General features: G+C 38.6%; 1 protein-coding gene across 20 annotated transcripts in view; it reads left to right on the top strand.

The window, feature by feature from the left end:
- The window catches only part of FOXP1 (forkhead box P1), a 499850-nt gene that overhangs the window by 277468 nt on the left and 203584 nt on the right, over positions 1–18798 (top strand). For 19 of the 20 annotated variants that reach the window (XM_075130242.1, XM_075130253.1, XM_048859184.2 and 16 more), the window contains one exon: positions 9662–9843. In XM_075130242.1, coding sequence (XP_074986343.1) covers positions 9673–9843 — 171 coding nt within the window. In that variant the 5' untranslated portion in view covers positions 9662–9672. Of the gene's footprint in view, positions 1–9661; positions 9844–18798 lie in introns of those variants that run through there. The other variant, XM_075130249.1, reaches the window with a different exon arrangement.

Raw genomic sequence — 18798 nt, 5'->3', positions numbered from 1 at the left:
AAGAAATGAAAAGCCCCTTTCCATCTAATAGTAGTATGATGATTTCTGTCAGGCCTGAAGGTTTGAAAGAAGTCTCCCAAAATGGAAGGAAATGAGCTCTCCTCCAAGGAGCTCACAAACATGTTGTAGCGAATGGTAACAAAACAGTAGAGAGGAGATAGGGAATAGAAGACTAGGCAACAATAAGTTTACTAGATTACTCAGTGAGAGCAAGTATAAGGCATGATGGAGTAAACTGGGATGCATGTTGTGAAAAGGATGACATAGTATTTGCCAGTTGGTGTGACGTGGTTCTGCTGTATAGTTCGAGATAATCGTGGCATGACTTTCATTTTGAATCTGTAGATTAATAATTGCCAAACAAAGAAAAGCATGGTTGTGGACTGTATTTATTAAATGAGACTAGACTGGGCATGGCTCCTGGATGGGTATGCAAGGAATGGTGAGGATACAGACTCCTACCCCTGAAAAAAGCTGATTTCTCTGTTCTCTGTCTGGAATTTAGGGTCTGTAACCAGTATGGGTAAGGTGGGGTTGACTTGGGTTATCCAATTCCTAGTGAAGTGATGGATGCAGACAGATTCTTTTGTGGACTCTATTTGAGTGGTCTATGGCTTATGCTGTCAAGGCAGATGTACCTCTCTGGTTTAGTGGGTTTTGGGCCAGTGACCTTCATATTGATGGAGTTAGTACTGTTTGCAGCAGAGAAAGAGAGAGAGAAAGGGTCAGGTTTTCTGTGAAGCTGTTACTCTTTGCACTTGTGGAGCTTATGGGGTACACACAACTCTTCCCCAAAATTGAAGGCTTTGCAGAGATTTTGTTTAGCACTCAGAGGTTCGTGTTCTCAGCTATCCGTCTGATGTGATTAAATACACCTTTGGGCACTAGTTCTTCCAGAGGACTAGTGAATGCCACAGAGCTAATGGCACCTCCTTATGCCCATTTGTTAGTTACTTTCCCTGAAGGTGTAAGTTAATGTCACCCTCTTCCTGCTTTCTCACTATGTCCTATATTTGCTTTTTCTGCTACACTCTCTTCTGTGTCCCCCTTAACAGAACTGACTTACCCCTGGGTACCTTAAATCACTATTTACACAGAGAAGTTAAATGGCTTGCTTAATGACACACAGTGAGTCAGCGTGGCACAACTGGGAGTAGAAACCTGGAGTCCTGACTACCACTCCTCTCTTCTAACCACCACTTCCCTGAAGTTTCAGTGTATGTAGAAGATTAGCCATTGTCTCTCCTTGACTTTACTTGCTCTAAATTGCCACATCCCTCAGTGGCCATAAGGGCTGTTAGGAAATGGTAAGCTGTTGTAGTCATTTAGCCAAAAAAGAGTGAGAAAGGTGTTGTGTTAATGTATATAATTAAGAAAATAAAAAGACATGTGTGGATAAGCAGGAGTCGGTAAAGCAGCTACTCAAGAGACTTGAGGGTGAGATTGGACTGGAGAGCCTAGAGTAAGATCAAGCTAGTTAAGTTCAGTTTCTTACAAGAGTGACAGGTTTGATCTGTGGGGAGGGATTGCGGCAACAGGGATCACAGCTGTGTCCTTATTCAGTTGGCCAAGGTGATGCGCTTCGGCACTTCTAGAAAGCACCAATTGTTACCTTCCAGGCGGAATGCAATTATCCCTTCACTTTCCCTCCCCTTCATTTGTTATCTCTCTTCCCAATCTCTCTACATCATGGAGCAGTGCTTTCCCTTCAGCCATGAGGGTAGGGGAGGTGAGCGGCCCCCTTGTGAAACAGATGCCAGTGCCATTCTGTGGATCAGCTAGCAGGGATGCTCTCAGAGCAGTGTGATTTGTCTCCCATCCCCAGGGAGACTCAGCGTATCACCTCTACGATATGCTCAACCTCCACTGACCCAAGGCTTGGGATGAGTCTAGTTCAGAGCCTGGAACTCCCAGATGACAGCATGAGAAGCGGTCTTTGTGTCAGGAGGCCAGCCTCAGAATGTGCTGTGGATAATTCCATTCCTTCTGGCCCCTTTATTCCCAAGTACTAAATGAAATGTTCAGATTTTAGATCTGTCTAGACATATACAGTGCACGATAAAGTTGATAATACATTAATCATTTTTAACAACAGGTAATATGCATAATTTATGGTGTTACAGTGCTATCTTTTTTGATATTTATGATGGATAATGCTCAGTTTTTGCCCTCATATTACTGCTTTAAATTATGCCACAAGAAAATTAATGAGAAAGTAGATTTATGGGTTTCATTTGTTTGTCAATTCGGAAATTAATTGGGTGTTAATTTTAGCCGTCCCTCATCAGACCAGGTCTTTAGTATGTGTGCATTACTTTGCATTCATTGAAGCCTACCTCCCATTTACAGTGGGTCACTAGCTTTGCATACATTAAAATAGCCCTCAGGCACATTCTCTTGATTACTTTTTGAACTGCCATGCATTAGAAAATTTACGCCTTTCTGTTATAATTATGAAAATTCGGTATAGGAAGGTGGTGCTTGCATAGCGGCAAGTACATACACATTGTTACTCTGTTGTGTAAGATCCTATACCAAGCTCAGTACATTTGTGTTTTAATCCTGGAATATAGCATTCTTGTCCATCTTTACTGGAAGGTTTTCAGCCTTTGAAATTTCAAGGATCCATTTTAATTCAGTGAATTCCCCTTTTAGCTTAGGAAATGTCAAAGGATTTCCCCTGCATCTCTCTCTCTCTCTCTCTCTGTTTCCTCTTTTCACACTTCCAGTGTGTGCTTGCTCTTCTTCTACCTCGGTCCTGGGTTATACACCATAGCAAGAAACCACTATTCAGAGACATGACTCAGTGTCACCTTTTTAGGAGTGTGGAACCTCGTAGCATTTCTCACCAGCTCTATTGATTCTTGAAGATCATTTGTAATCCTTTTTTTAATCTAATCCCTTCTTTTCCTCCTCCTGCAAAACTAAGCAGCCAATAGTATCGTATATGCAATAGTGAATGACCCTTCAAAGGGGTAGATTTATCCAAAACATACCTGAATGTAATCAAACCCCTGGGATATGGAAATTGAAACTTTATCATAAGATTTCTAGCATTTCTTGGCTCCAGCTGAGGCAGAAATACTACTAAATCAGTTTTTGGCAATATTTAGGTGATTCTTCCAGGTCCACCTGAAACTAGCAAGTGCAAGGTTGTCAGTTTTCTTTATTTTTAATGACAAGGCCCTTTTGAGCCTTATGAAGGTTTGTTTCTCTCTGGCTTGCTTAATTTGTGGTGAAGGTTTGGATTGGTTCTTATTTTGCTGCACCAGTTTTCCCATCTTTAATCTTTACTTTGAATGCCACTTTTTAAAAAATACAATGTAGGATGTCTCTAAAGGCTTTAAAAACACAGCAGGTAGCCATCTAGAATAACATTCACTTACGTTTTTGAAACCCGAACAGCAGTCTGGGTAATTTGATGAGGATGATTTGCTTTGGTTAAGTCATACAGTGTATTGGGGCAGCAGTTTCCTTCAGCTTTCTTAACCACAAAGGCATTCCTAAAGGCAGTCACTGGCCCAATTTGCAATATTTTGGACTCTCCTCTCCAGCAGAATTTCAGATGGCCGGCAGCCATCAAGCAGCCTGCTCAGAAGCTGTTTGCTCTACACTTAATTAGTAACGGGGTGTGTTTTAGTGAATGAACAGCTGCATGTCTGCAGTGCTTCCACCACCAGAGCAGACACTTACTCTTTACAGGATTCTCAATCTCCACAAGTGAATCCATATTCTTTTACTCAACTGATATGTGGCAGGGTGATATATTGCTTCCTTGCTACTTGCCAGCTTAGAGATCTAGGGACAGATCATCAACTGTTGGAAATTCAATGACAGTTTAAATTTGCTAAGGATCCACACCCTGATTTAGAAATATGTTCATAGAGAAGTGGATGGATTTAGGAGACTAGTGATGGGAATGGAAGTCTTTCACCTCCAGCTCACTAGTTGCAACCTGGGTCAGTGGTGATCAAAAATTGCCATCTGATATCTCAGAGGTGGCACACTAGGAAATGTGTTGCGCAATCATAGGGGTGGTTTCTAAACAAGTCAGGCATGTGTCACAATGTGAGGAGGCTTGTGCTGCCACTGCCCTGCTGTTTTTGTACCTTGATTTCTCTTTCTAGTGCTGTTCATGTAGAACTTTTCTTGGGCATTTCTCTTTTCAAGGGGCAACCTCTCCCCCCCATGCTGTTTAGTGTGTCTGCTTTTTCATGTATGATTTCAAAATGTTTATCCTTTTCCAGACTGATTCAGGAGAGGCTTCCAACAGTGTTTGGAGCTTTATTTCTCTTCTTAAAATTGCAAAGCAAATGTATTCCTTGCTGGCAACAAAGGATGAAAACTAGTTTGATTTTAATGGCTGTCTGGGTGGATCACATGCCTGCTGCTGTTTGAGAATTTGGGAGTAGACATTGCCATTTAATCACTTACCGAAAACTGATTTTGCCATTAACTGTTGTCTCCACAGAAGTAGAAATATATTTTATAAATCCGTGTTTAGTTTAATTTACACATCCTTTCATGACTGGGCCAAGTTCTTTAAGGGCATTTATTCTGCTTCATATAAATAATTGATCAGCCAAGTTAATTTACTTCTGCCTGACTTGGTCAACCTTAATTAACTGCCCTGAAATAAAGACTGAACTTTTTGTTAGCTTAAAATCTTTACAAGTGTGAAAAGGAAGGGCTTTATTGTAAAATTTGTTGCACTAATGCTGTTGCCAGGGGAGGGAAATGTTGTATATTTGCACTGCTACAGTAGTTATATATTTGTTAAAACCTCCACATAACAATAGCCAAAATAAAATGAGTTTTGTGAAAAGCTCTTAGATGCACAGGTTGGGTTCAGGGTATGTGGCCTAGACTGATGCTGGAAGCATTCAGAGGGAGAATTTCAAAGGCACAACGGGCAGCTGGGCACCCAAGGCCAGATTTGTCATGGTGTTTAGGCACCAAAAGATGCAGATAGGCATCGAGTGGAATTTTCAAAAGCTCCGCCCTGAAATGTGGTGCAAAATTAAAAGAAAAAAAAACAAATTGAATAAATAAAACCTGTGAGCGGACAGCCTATCCTGTGCTACAAAAGTGTGCTCTCTGTTCCAGCACTACTTTGCTTTGTACTTTCGTGAGACTTCTTCCTACGCCATTAAATGTATTCACTTAGAAAATAATATTTTGCATACCATGCAGCTTTATGCATGGAACTGTGTTTAATTTATCCTTGTGCATAAAAATGAACATAGAAATGATAGAAATTGCTTGTTTTCATAAAGCATCACTCTCCTGACCAAACTTATTTGCTATCGTTTGATTAATTAGGGTTGTATTTAGTACAAAGTTTGCTTTTTGTGATACTGGACATAAAGGAGCAACAGCCCATCTCCCACATGGTATAATCCTAATTCATGCTACAAACCTTGCTTGGGCTCCTTCCTTCCAATATAAATGATAGGCTTTGGCAACAAACAACATTCTCAATAGCCTGGAACAAGAAGTCGCGCTTCTTCCGTGCCCATCTATAAAAGATTGTCTCACCCACCCTCAGGGGAACATAGAATCATAGAATCATAGAATATCAGGGTTGGAAGGGACCCCTGAAGGTCATCTAGTCCAACCCCCTGCTCGAAGGCTGATTTATTTGGGCATGCTCAAAAAGACCAATAATATCCACTATGTGGGAGGGGCTCAATTAGCCTGCGCTCCCCTGCTGTGACTCCTAATGATTGCAGTGTATTGTGATTATTTACATCAAGTCACATGCTGACTGTAGCTAAGGAACAAAGTGTTTTATCTTCTGTGCCCCTACACACATCTTATCTGGAGGAGGAGTTTTGGCAATGTCTGTTTGTCTTTGCACTGTTGTCCAGCCAGGGTTACATTTTGAGCTGGTAGACAAAAAGTGAGCAAGTTTTAGACATAATTTGCACAGAGGTTTTCACCATTTTCATTTATTTGATGTTACAGAGTTGTTTTTTAAAGAGTTCTGAGTCTGCAGAATTATGTTTTCTATTAAATTTGTAGGGCCCAAACTAGTCCGGTCTTCTTTTTTCCTTTGTTGAGGATCAGTTTGCAAAATCCATTTCCAAATCCTTATGCGCAATGGCTTCTGCTCATTCTCTCCTGACCACAGGAGGTAGGCATAGCCAGAACTCATGCATGCTACTGTATTTTGAAATGTAAAATAAGAGTACAAACATTTGCAATGAAAAAAGTTCTCAGAAAACTCAGTAGTCTTCTTTTTTTGGGAAAATAAATTCATTGAGAAAAATTGCAACATTTTCAACATTTCCTTCTGTTCTGGGAGGATTTTGTAACCTGAGATGCAATCAATAATTTTTTGACTAATTTTCTTATGAATTATTTCCTGAGACCTAGTGATTATGCATTGATTGATCTGCTCCTCAGTGATGCCAGTCTCCTCAAGGCTTTTGGTACCTTTGGGCAGTGTTTTTTTCTAACATATGTTTTGACATCACCAGTGTTCTTAATAGTTTCCCTATGTGTCTGCTCCAAGATAACTTGTTCGTTATCTACCAAAAGAGCTTGGGAACGGGATGTCTTTTTTCACCGTTCAGGTACAATTTCTTTTTTCACTTTTGTTTCAACTGGTGTGGTATCAGCTGGAGGCACATACGGTCAGTTCTTTAGCGCTGTCAGAAATGAGCACCCTTCCTAGGACACTTACAGCTTTTTCGGGCTGCCATAAAAACTTCATAGCAATTGACACCTGTGTCCTAGGCCAAAGGTGCTGCCATCTTTCCCCCAGGGACTGTGTGTTTCAAAGAGATGAGTTTAAAAAACTAATCAAATGATAACTCTTCATGTTTGACCAGATCATCAGGTGATGTAAATTGACATAAGCCTTCCTTTATTCCAGTTGAGAATCTGGCCCTAAGTATAGATGAAGAGAGAAAGGTTAAGGGTTTTTAGTTTATTCCCCTCTGGTTAAAGGAGCTGTGCCTTTTTTACAGTAGTGTGTAGGAATTGAGTAATATTACTTTAAATATATTGAGTCCATTGATGTCATCTGTGTTTCAGAAGCCACCAGAACCCTGCTAGAGCTGCAAGGGATATATCTATATAGGTAGATAGATAGATATATAGAGAGAGCTAGGTCTGACACATTGTATATGTTTAGCAAACACGGCTATTACCATGCCTGTGTGGTTCCTTCATGTAACGTGTGTAAAGAGCAAAAGACAACATGTACTCTACATCAGAATTGGATCAATTTTAAGAACAAAATGCATTGTCTAGTTACATACAGAAAGGTTTTTGTTAATTTAGATCTGTGAAGTTTTACAAGGAAACTGACAGAAACAGTATAATGAAGCTTGTAGTCCTTTTGTCTCTTTGCATGATTCAGAGATCCCACAGAGTGAATTGAAACGAGTTTCCATAGACCAGATGAAATTTATTTAAATGTAAGCAGAACATTTGAATCTGTTCTACCACCTTTCATAAATGTGAAAGAGGTGCATAGCATGTAGGGTGAATAGATCCTTAGTGGCTGGAGTGGGGTCTTTCTTATGTTTGGTTTCCCCAGCCTTGATTGTGAATCAGAAACTAATGCTAATGTTGTAGCATGCATATGACAAAGCCCTTTTTAGTCAGTTGCTTCCCAGATAGGACATCTTGGTTATTAGCTTTATGGAACATCATTATGAATATCCAAATTTACCAAATTAGTGAGTGGCATATGTTTGTTTGGCTGCAGTGTAGCGCAACCCACAGAGCTAAACAATAACCGTAGTTGGATGCTACATGTCACTTAATGCTTGACAGTTGGGCTACTCTTGAAATGTTGTTAGTGAAAGGGGCTGCTTGCTCTGAGCAGCTAACCCAAAGAAGTTGGCACTGGAAGGAAAAAACCTTTCAGTCTCCAACAAATATCATACAGTAGATGTCTCAGGGCTCAAAATTATGCCTGTACAGATTTTCTGGGGAAAGTATTTTCCCCTAGTACTTTTCCATTAGAAATGCATTGCTTTCTCTCTCCTCTTTTGATTGATGTTTTCCCACATGTGCTGGGAGGGGGAATTTTTCTTCCTGTTTCTGAACTGGTTAAGAGTTATTGAATTTAAACAGGTTTCTCCTTAAATATGGGCCTTTTATTGCCAGTGGAGAGCAGTTGAAAACAAAAGATCTGCTTTTCTGGGCTGCTCATTGAAATTCAGATGGAGACAGGCAAGCTTTCCTTACTGATGCCTTTGGGGAAAGTCTCTGTTGGGAAAGCATCCTGTTTTCCTAATTCTGTTGTATATACGACCAAGAACATACTACCTCTAGCTACTAATGGTCCGTATTGCCAAGCACTGCTATGAAACATTTACTGTGTGTCTGTCTTTCCTGGCGAGTAGCTCGTGTCACCATGGGCAAGTGATTCTGGGCAATAAAAAGAGGAATGAGGAACCATAAGGAAGGAAGGATGAGACAACGGAAACAGACAAAACTAATGGCATTTTAATCCTTTAACATTGGGGCTAGTGGGTTGAAATACCTATAATAGAGCCAGTCAAATTGCACAAAAAGATAATCGAGAATAGTTTCACAAATAAATATGGCAACTTCACTTCAGTATTATTTTTGGAGTCACATTGTTCCCAAGTTTCAGAGTTCTCACCACAACCTCTTTGTTCATGGAAACTTTCAAGAATCCCAGAACTTTCAGGAATTTTAGCATAAACAATGAGTTGTCCAGTAATTCATCACTGAAGAATGTTATTTGCTATTCATTAGTCTCCAGATTAAAAGAAAAAAATTGTCATCCATTTAAAGAGGAGAACTTATATCTTTAACTTAGATGATCGGTCAGACACCATGATAATGTATTGCAAATGATCAAAGTCAGTGAATGGTTTGTGAACAGCCCGTGGACTAAAATTTGTGTTCATGTAAACTACTTGACAGATATCTACAAATAGTTAATGTGTTCACAAAGGGGTCATGATTTCTACGACTGCTTCACAAATAAGGGCCAGTATTGTTCAGATACATTGTTTGTTGCAAATACTTCAGCTAATTCTAGTTGTAAAGTAGTATCACTAAGGTGTATATTAAGTCAGATGGATAACAGTAACTAGGAGATTTACTCAAAGGGCCCAGAATCCTGTGAGCGGCTGAATGAATCCTGGAAGAAAAGAATTTGCTTCAGGGAAAATTGATGGCGCTCAGCACATTTCAGAGGTTGCTCGGCACCTTGCAGATACCTGAAATATCTCTGGGTAGTTCATAGTAATGAAAGTTGCTAATTTGACAGAATCCTGGTGTGAATGGAAATCTGAATACTCAATGGTCCAATTCAGCTTTCTGCGTCTGTCCACTATGTATCAAGGTTTTGTTGTTGCCCATAACATGTTACACAGAATGACTTGTCAGTTTTGAAGTAAAATATACAGATGTAATTAGAAAATTGTAATTACTGATTTTGTGTGTTCGTTTGAAAAATATTTTTTTCTGTAAGGGTAAGTGTTGAGCAAATAATGCTATATTTAGAAATAAACTGGTAACATGAACCATTAATGAAAGATAAATTGTATGAAGGGAAATGACACATGTTTATAGCTTTGACAGGATTTAAAACAGGGCATGTCTCCTTATATACAGCAACTGTTTTAACAGCTGCTTTTTTTTTTTCTCCTCTCCTAAATTATTTCAGGTTTTTGAGTCATGATGCAAGAATCTGGGATTGAGACAAAAAGTAACGGTTCAGCTATTCAGAATGGAGCAAGCAGTGGCAACCATTTACTAGAGTGCAGTCTGCGGGAAGTGAGATCCAACGGTGAGACACCTTCAGTTGAAATTGGGGCTGCAGATTTAGCACATCTTCAGCAACAGCAGGTACTGTACGATATATTTACAACTTCACTTCCTAAAGGGGGGGAAAAAAAGTATTTAGCTCTTAAACCCTCGATATTTGCCAGTCAAATAAATGGTTAGGAGGGCCTTCATACATGTGTAATGAGATATACCCTGTAATATTTAGATAAATGCAATCATAATGTAAAGGAAAATTTGCACTTCTCTTCTCTTTCCAATGAGTGCCCTTTCTCCTGAACTCATTGGAAAGATCCAAAGATCACAGTCCATTTCTGTTGTCTAAATGTGTAGAGCCTGGTCGCTGTGCCTGGGTGAACCACTGTATGCTAGTTTCCAAAATATGTCACTGGTTGGAAGAATCACTAATTCTGAGTTTTGTTTTTGCAACAAATTTTAATATAACCTAGCATCCTCTATCAACAGAGTCTTTTCTGTTAGCTAAATGGTTTGTCGAGGTTCCTACTGCAATGAAACTAAAAAATTAAATAAAATGAAATCATCACATCAGTCCTGTTTTTACGACAGAATCATCCAGAGCAAAATTATGTATTCATGTGTTCCCTATGTATGTTAATTATTACATTTTAGACAGAAGCGATTGAGTTCATCAGTGTTATTGTTAGTAGATTAGCCATATAACATGTTGTCTTTTTTTTTTTTTTTTTTTGCTCCCTTTATAAAATTTTGAAACCCTGGTTAGAGGAAGACTTATAGCAAACTGCTTAGCCTGTATCATTAACACATTTTTGGAACAAAGGCTGTGCTACAACAGTCTAGTGAATGTGTTTATGCTTAAACCGTACTAGCTGTAATGCAGTAAACATTCTTAAAACCTTTTAAATAAGCTTTTGGCGCCTGTGCAAGTCTCTCTTAAGTGCGCAGTATCATTTCAGCAGGTTGTTGTGGTGAAGAAAAACCTGCAGTTGAAAACAAGGCAAAACCGAAGGCTTAAAAAGTAACAAGTAGCCAGGTTTGCCAGTGTAAGACAGAAAGCTTCAGATTAAGCAGATCAGAGAAATGTATGATACTAAATGCAATAGACTTTGGTTGTTTGAATCATTTTCATTCTACAGGTTTTTACTTGAAGTGAGAATACCATCAGTGAGAAAGTCACAGCCATGCTGAATTCATTACTGCAGTAGTCACACAAAACCACGGATAAAATTTCAATAACTGCAGGCCATAGTTGAGTAAACAGTTGCACTGAAACTTAATTCCTGTTGATTTTTCCCTCATTCTTCGCCAGGGGCACATTCTGATTCGTAGTGCAAAGACAACAGGGGTTACGGCTTTGATTAATATAGGACAGTAGAAGAGAATTAGAACTATAAAATACGTTAGAAGTACATTCAGCACCAAGGTCTGCTCTTAAAAAGGCTTCATATCCAAATGAATTAATTACACTTCTTTGATTTGAACACTATGGAATTTTTCAGTCCCGTGTTCACCCCACCCACTTTGTTTAGTGATGCATGAAAAAATAAATCACCCAAATATAGCATTTGGTAGACCAGAAATACACAACTGGGATGTTTCTTCCTTATCACCAATTATTAATCTACACTGAAGCTATCACCCTTGAGCATTTGTCAGTGCCTCTCCTTAATCAACCAGAAGGATCGCTGTTGAGTGAGGTAACAACTTAATCTTGTATGTAATGTTCTGTATCATTCAACAGCCACCCATTTGGTCAATTAAGGAGAGAGACTGATGCATTCCAAAAAGAATTCTGTGGGGTCCTCCAGCCCACTCCCAAACGATGCCCAGAACAGCTGGATGTGCTTCCTCCATCATGCTCCCAGGCCCTACCAGACCTGGGAGTTAAAGATAGAAATTGATTGGGGGAGAATTTCTTTATGGTGCAGATTTTGTAGGATTCTCATTTGTACTTAGTTTTTACCCTTTGCCTGTATCTCTTTTGCCAGTAATATAATAGCTTTTGATTAACATGCTCTCCTCTAGGTTTGCAAAGGCCTTCTTGTTTTGTGTTTTAATTCTACTGTTAATTTGTTTTGATGAGTCTCTTTTCTATTGAGTTTTCTTTTTAAAAAGTGAGCCGTTTGCTTCGTTTATAACACCTCTTTAAAAAAGAATGCAATATCTAAGGGACTGTCAAAACTAGTGTAATAATGTATCAATCATTGTGTTTTGAAAATAGTTTTAAATGCCGGAAAGAAAAATGTTTTCAGACTGCTAATGCAAGCATTTACAGATACGCATACAACACAGAGCATAATGTTTAGATGTTTCTCCATATACAACATATGCTCTCAGGTCACTTGACAGAATGCGTGCTAGATAACGCTGCTTCAATACAAATGAATGGTTATTTAAATAAAACAGCTATTTCTTAAGAGCATTTCAGTCTAAGTGTTTCTTTATGCCACCTGGCATTTGTGTTTTCTGAAAAATAAGCAGAGAGTAGATTGAGTGCTTGGCTCCTCTGCGGTTTGCTGGTTAACTGCATTCCCATGATGAGCAATGGTCAAGCGTGAGATGCTGCCATCCAGTGCTTTTGGATAAAGCACTTACTCAGATTTTAGAATTTGAACTCTTTTATTAAGATTGTGACTTTCAAGGATCGACAACATGTGTTTCTTTGAATTATGGAAACAAACCTTTTTTTAAAAAAAATGGTTGATTCAGGAGGTTTTAACAAATTTACAAATCCATTCACTTTTGTAAATCTTATATCCTAGCAAAACATCAAGTAATGCTGGTATTCATCATTTTGGAGGAATGAAATGGATTGTGGGTACTCTTGCAATCAGGACAGGGATGAATCTAGTACAAGTACTATACTGTCTTTGTCATTAGTTTGATTCCACTGCAGGAGATAGTGCAGAGGAAAACTAAATAGGTCTTAGTGCTAATATTTCTTGTAACATGTTAAATCATCCTTTGAGTAGCAAATTTGGGGCTTAGTTCTGTAATACCTACTCAAGATGAGTAGTCCCGATTAATGTCAGTGGCAATATTTGTGGAGTAAAATACTATCTAGAAGAGCTAAGGTGGTCCTTTGTGAAGATGGCAGCTGGGGAGATGCGAAGAGAGATAAAATTAGAGAGCTGTATGGAAGGGGATGAGAAGAATCAGCACCAGAAATGGACAGAAAGCATAGTAAGAACACATTCTCACAAGATATTAGCGCCTCCTAAGAGAGGCAGTTATCCTCCTCAGCTTCTCCTGTGTTCAGTGTGAGTTGAAGATGTTCAGCATCTTTCAGAACTGGGTCTTTTCTCAAACACTGTTTTTGTTGACTGTTTTCTGCCTGTGAGACCTCAGGTAGAGCATCAAGGTAACCTAGAGCATCAGACTCCACAAGTAGAGCTGAAATAGACAACTCAAGCAGAGCATTGGAGCAGCCCAGAGGAACTCCCAGCTGCCTAAACAGACAACAGGAGTGAGACAGAACATTGTAATAGGCCAGAGAGGCTTCGACAGAGCAACTGAGAACTCTGGCAATATCCAGTTGCTTACACAAATCACAACCTGAAGAGTTCAACAAGAACGTCTAATGACCGAGGGGCTTTTAAGAGTCATGATGCCTCAAGGGAGCTGTAATAGAACAGCTCTTGCCGACCAAAAGTAATGACTGCAGATCTTCTTTTAGTGTGAATTGGTGCAGCTCCAGTTACTTAAATGGAGTTTCTCGGATTTACCTCAATAGGGAATATGACCCATTGATTCTGAAGAACCATATAATGTTCAGTGTAATTTATTGTAACTTGTTACTGTACATTAAAGTGTTATTAATTTATTCATAGAAAGATAAAAAATATGAATGGAGTGAAAAGGATGGGACATAAAGGTGAATTCCAGCAAGACCTGAAATGCTCTGTTGCATGGTGGTAGAAATGCAAACCTCTCTACGTCCATAGACGGTTCCAGTTTGATACCATAATTTCAAGTACTGCCCCAAGAGTCTAAAGCTCCATATCTTTTGTCTAATCCAGAATTCTTTTGAACTTTTAGGAGGTATGACTTTAATAGTAATTTGTTGACAGATTAGCTGCAGAGATTGCAAAGAGTTTATTTTGCAAAACTGGCAGACTGATATCAATGTTCTCTTAAGGAAAAAAAAAACACACTGCTGTTTTGCAATTGCTTGCATTTATTGACAACCAGTGCTGAGCTGGCAGAATTGGAATGTTTGTATAATGTAAACCTATAGCTTGCCTGATGCAGTGTAGTGTAGTTTTAGGTAGTGCATAGATTACTTGATAAAAAGGGTTACAAGGTGACTGCTTTTATGTCGAAGTAGAATAGCAATATAAATGGAAGTGGTACATAGAGAAACAAGAAGGAAGTTTATATAGAGAATTGCACTTTATGTAAGAAAGTTTCTTTCCATCGCTTTCTTTGAACTGGACTATACTGTAATTCTCAAGTGTCACTTAACTTTCTGAAGAGTTTAGCTAAATAGTATGTTTAACCTGTGTCTGCAAAAATAAGGTAAGCAGTTTTTTAGTGAGCAGAATTTGATAAAATGTTGTTTAATTTTCCATTCATATTTCCTACTTTTACACCTTTATTTACCTTTGAACAAATGCATCTGATAAATTGGCAGACAAATAGAACCCTATTCATGTACATGAGATATACAAAACATTCACACCTCTCACAAAAGACATTTTGGCCAAATACTGATACCTTACACACAATGAGTAGCTCTCTACTCCATAAGTAGTATGAAGTCTAAGTGACTTCAATGGGACTGTTCATGTGTAGCAAGGTGCTATGCAATGGTAGGGTATCGCAATTTGGCCCTTTGGCAATATTGAGATTTAAGTTTCACACTGAGGAAAACAAGTGTCATAAGGGATATATGGTTTCACCAAACTCTTCCATATCAAAAGAAAGAGGAAAATGTGTGGTAAAGTGGTTATGATGTATATTATTCAGTGATTGCTTTAATTTGGTAAATTAGGAATTTCAAGAGATTTATTTTATACTCATAGACTTTAAGATCAGAACGGACCGTCATGGTCATCAAGTCTGACCTCCTGCTCTGCAGCCCACAGAATCTCACCCACCCACTACTGTAATAGACCCTAACCTCTGGCTGAGCTACTGAAATCCTCAAATCATGGTTTAAAGACTTCAAGTAACAGAGAATTCACCATTTACACTAGTTCAAACCCATAAACACTAGTGACCCATGCTGCACAGGAAGGCCAAAAAAACCCCAGAGTCTCTGCCAATCTGACCTTGGGAAAAATTCCTTCCCGACCCCCAATATGGTGATCGGTTAGACCCTGAGCATGTCAGCAGAATAGAAGTCATTCAGTATATGTCAGAGTACAAATGAATTGAATGCTGTCACATTTTTTAACAACACATTTACTAACAGTTTCATCTTTTAAAAAACATGAAAGGAGGTTATAAATTGCATCAGAAATGTTATGGTCCCACTGATCATGAAGTGGACTTATCTCTTTAGAACAAAGCTACCAAAGTAGATCTTTGATAAAAGTCTTTGTTCCATATTGACACAACTGGGATAGACTAAACTTGTTTGTTAGGCTTTAAGGTAAAACACATTTTGAGTTACTTTTGTTGGGAAGATATGGGGTGTAATTATTAAACTGCTGTTGTCATTGAAAGAGCCATTTAAGAGTATAGATTAAACTACTTACAGGCATCAGGATTGTGTCTGGTTTTGCATTTTACTGCACTGGTAATTCATGATTACAATAACCTCATCAAAGATCAATCTTATTGTAGAGTCTTTTTCAGCACGGGGAATAAAAGACAGACTTTCCATACATTGTAACTTAGTGTTTTTATCGCTCAGGCCTTTTCCCCCCAAGTTCTCCGATCTCCCAGCATTGACTGGAAGGTGACATGATGTCTTTTTAGTCATTCAAATCTAATAACTTTTAATCTGAAGGTTAAGTAGTGAGATATAAACTAAGAGATGATAATATCAATTTTATGTTCACTGAAGGGCACAATATACCGCTTTCTAGTAGAGGGAAAATTGTGCGTAAAATGTCTTTTGCTTTTTATCAGAAAAGCTCTGGCTCTGCGAGCTCAGAGATGAAGCAGCGCTAGCAAAATTAACCAAGTTTTAACATAGAATGGCTACCTTGCCAGGATTTTTGAACCAATGATTTTTTTAATAATACAGTTTTTAGCTCTCTTGTCAATGAACCATGCTGAGAACATTCATGCAACATTCTTTATCATCTCTGCTACTAATGTCTTTTGTTATAACCACTTATTGACATCAACAAGACTTAAATTATCTCTTACTGCTGAAGAGTGAGGGGAAACTGCTGCTTGGTTCCACTTGCTGAGCTTTTTTTAGTTTAATTTTGGTTTGTTTCTAAAATCATTGATAACCACATTGAGGCTATGGGGCCTCCATATTTGCGCTGTGTGTGTAAGTAAACTGGGTCATTGGGTATCTGAATTATGTGTACATCTAAATTTAGAAGCACTCTTTGGAACTCTGCTCCTGTGGGGTTTTATGGTATAACTTTTTACTTTAAAATTAAAACTAAACAACCCAGTAGCAAGTTAAGTTTAAATTGACTCTTCAAGGAAATATGGTTTTTGAAATGTGTTGTTTTTGGTTTTTAACCTAGTATATTGTATGAAAAGTCCCCAGTGAAATGACAGGACTGTGCTGTTTTTATAGACTCACACTCTGCTCTTGTAAAATTTACATGCCTATATTTGCTCATGCTTACTCATCAAAGCAAAAAAAGTTATATATTCACCAGTTAGCCATGTTAGGGGAAAATAAACAAGGGGACATTTTAAAGCTACTATTTAAAGCTAGTATTTGTTTGCACTGATAGAGAAATTCAGTGGGTATGGGATATAAATTAAAAGTCTGTTTCAAATGATTGATGTTATTAAAACCATTGTAAGAGGTTCTGTGTACTTATGGGTTGTATAATAAGGGATGCAACCAAAGTTTTGGTCAGTGATAGGGCAAATATAAAAAGGCATTATTCCTAATAAGATATAATGTGGTCTTGAACTCACATAGAACTCTTCTTCATGATGGCCATAGGTCCAGCAAGGCTCTTAAGCATGTGCCTAATTTAAAGTGCATGAATAATCATTTTAAGATCAATGGGACTGCTCATGCATTTAAAGTTAGGGATGTGCTTAAGGACCTTGCTGAACTGGGGCTTAAGTGATTTCAGACCAACAAGAATATGCATAGAGTGTTGAAATACTTTAAAATAAATTTCACTGCTTAGGAATAGAATACATTTTAAAATACACTGTTAATGTGAAAGAGCAGGCTGTATTCGGGACTCCATTATCACTTTTGGAGGTAGGATAATGTTGCATTGGTTTTACAAATTTCATCCTACCAGTCAGCCTTTGCTTCACAGAGGTCATGTCTTACAGACATGATTTTGGTCCCACTTACATTACATTTATACTAGTGTAACCAGAGGTAGGGCTGATTTACACCTATGTACATGAGACCAGTAATGAAGTTCTGTGATTTTCTCTTTTTGTGGGCCTGCATTGTGTTGTTTCTCTTTTGGAGCTCCATTGTACCACAGCAAGTGAAAAGGAACTCAGCACTAGTTGAACAGAATGTTTGCAAAACGGCAAGTTACACTGTAAATAGTGAAGCTCTCACATATGGTACGTTTCACTTTTTTTTAATTTAAATTTGATTCACAGTTTCTAACTTTCATGCAGAGCATCTCAGGTAAACAGAATTATTATTCTAAGTTAAATGTTGTGTCTGTTTTTAAAAAATCAGTTAAAATAGTGCAATAACATAATTTAAAGTTTTACAATATTGCAAATGTAATGAGCATTGTCAGCTGTGTCGCTATTTTGTGAGTTTTGTTAGCCACCATGACTGTTTTAAAACAAAATTCATTTGGAACTTATTTTAAATTGAGCACGTATTTTATTTTTTCCGTATGAACCTATATATCTCTAAAATAAGTGTAAAATCGGACATTTCTGAAGTGTCAGCTTTATTTCAGGTTCAGCTTTTCAGTTTATTCTTAATCATATTTCTTGTTTTTCTCTTCAAGGGTTATTTGGTAGTAAAGGTAATGCTTTGTAAATACAGGGCTAGTAGTGCTAGATAAAGTTAGGCCATTTCAGATGTGGCTAAGAACTGCACAAATTTAGCAGTATAGCTCTGCCAAAACATTTCAGATTAAAATTCTAAGGGCTTGTCTACCCGAACACTTAATTCATGGTAAACTGGGGTGTTAATCTACCCCCAGTTAGGCTGCTTCGTGCTAAGTGTCTGTGCGGACCCTGTTGCCACACACTAAAATTTCCCTAGCGCAGTTTAATCTAGTTCCATTTCAAAGCACACTGTTGAACTTTCAGTGCTCAGCAGCAGGGTTCCCACAGGCACTTAGCATGAGACAGGAAAATGCAAGGTAGATTTATGCACCGGCTTGCCACAAGCTAAGGCCACGTCTACGCCTGAGCTAGGGGGGTGTTTCCAGCTCAGGTAGATGTGCTTGTGCTAATTCTTGTCGAGCGAGCACACTGAAAATACAAGTGTGGCTGTGATGAGCACTGACAGGGACGAGCAGCAGCAAGGGCTAGCTTCCTCAGATACAAACTTGTCCAGACCCCATGGGTACATATTCAGGGTGGCTAGCCCTCATCACTGCACGTGCTACCCCAGCTATGCTATTATTTTGAGTGTGCTAAGCTCAGTTAGAATTAGTGCGAGTATGTCTACCCAAGCAGGGAATCACACCCCTGGCTCAAGCTGTAGGCACAGCTGAAGGTCACGTCTATACTACAAACTTCGGTCAATGCAAGTTATGTCAGCATAAAGCCATTGTAGTTAGTATATCGCTTGTATAAACGCATACTTGGTGCCTTCTGTTGGTGCGCCTACTCACTGGGAGGGCTTTTATCGATGTGCAGTGCATCATGGGTAGATATCCCAGTGTGCAACGTGCCACCATCTAGCACATTGTCTTTTGTGAATTTTTGGCAATACATGGTTGGGCCAAA

This window comes from Caretta caretta, chromosome 7 (genome assembly GCF_965140235.1).
Source record: "Caretta caretta isolate rCarCar2 chromosome 7, rCarCar1.hap1, whole genome shotgun sequence".
Classification (NCBI taxonomy): domain Eukaryota; kingdom Metazoa; phylum Chordata; order Testudines; family Cheloniidae; genus Caretta; species Caretta caretta.
The sequence above is the reverse complement of the archived record's forward strand: the minus strand, read 5'-3'. Positions and strand labels throughout refer to the sequence as shown.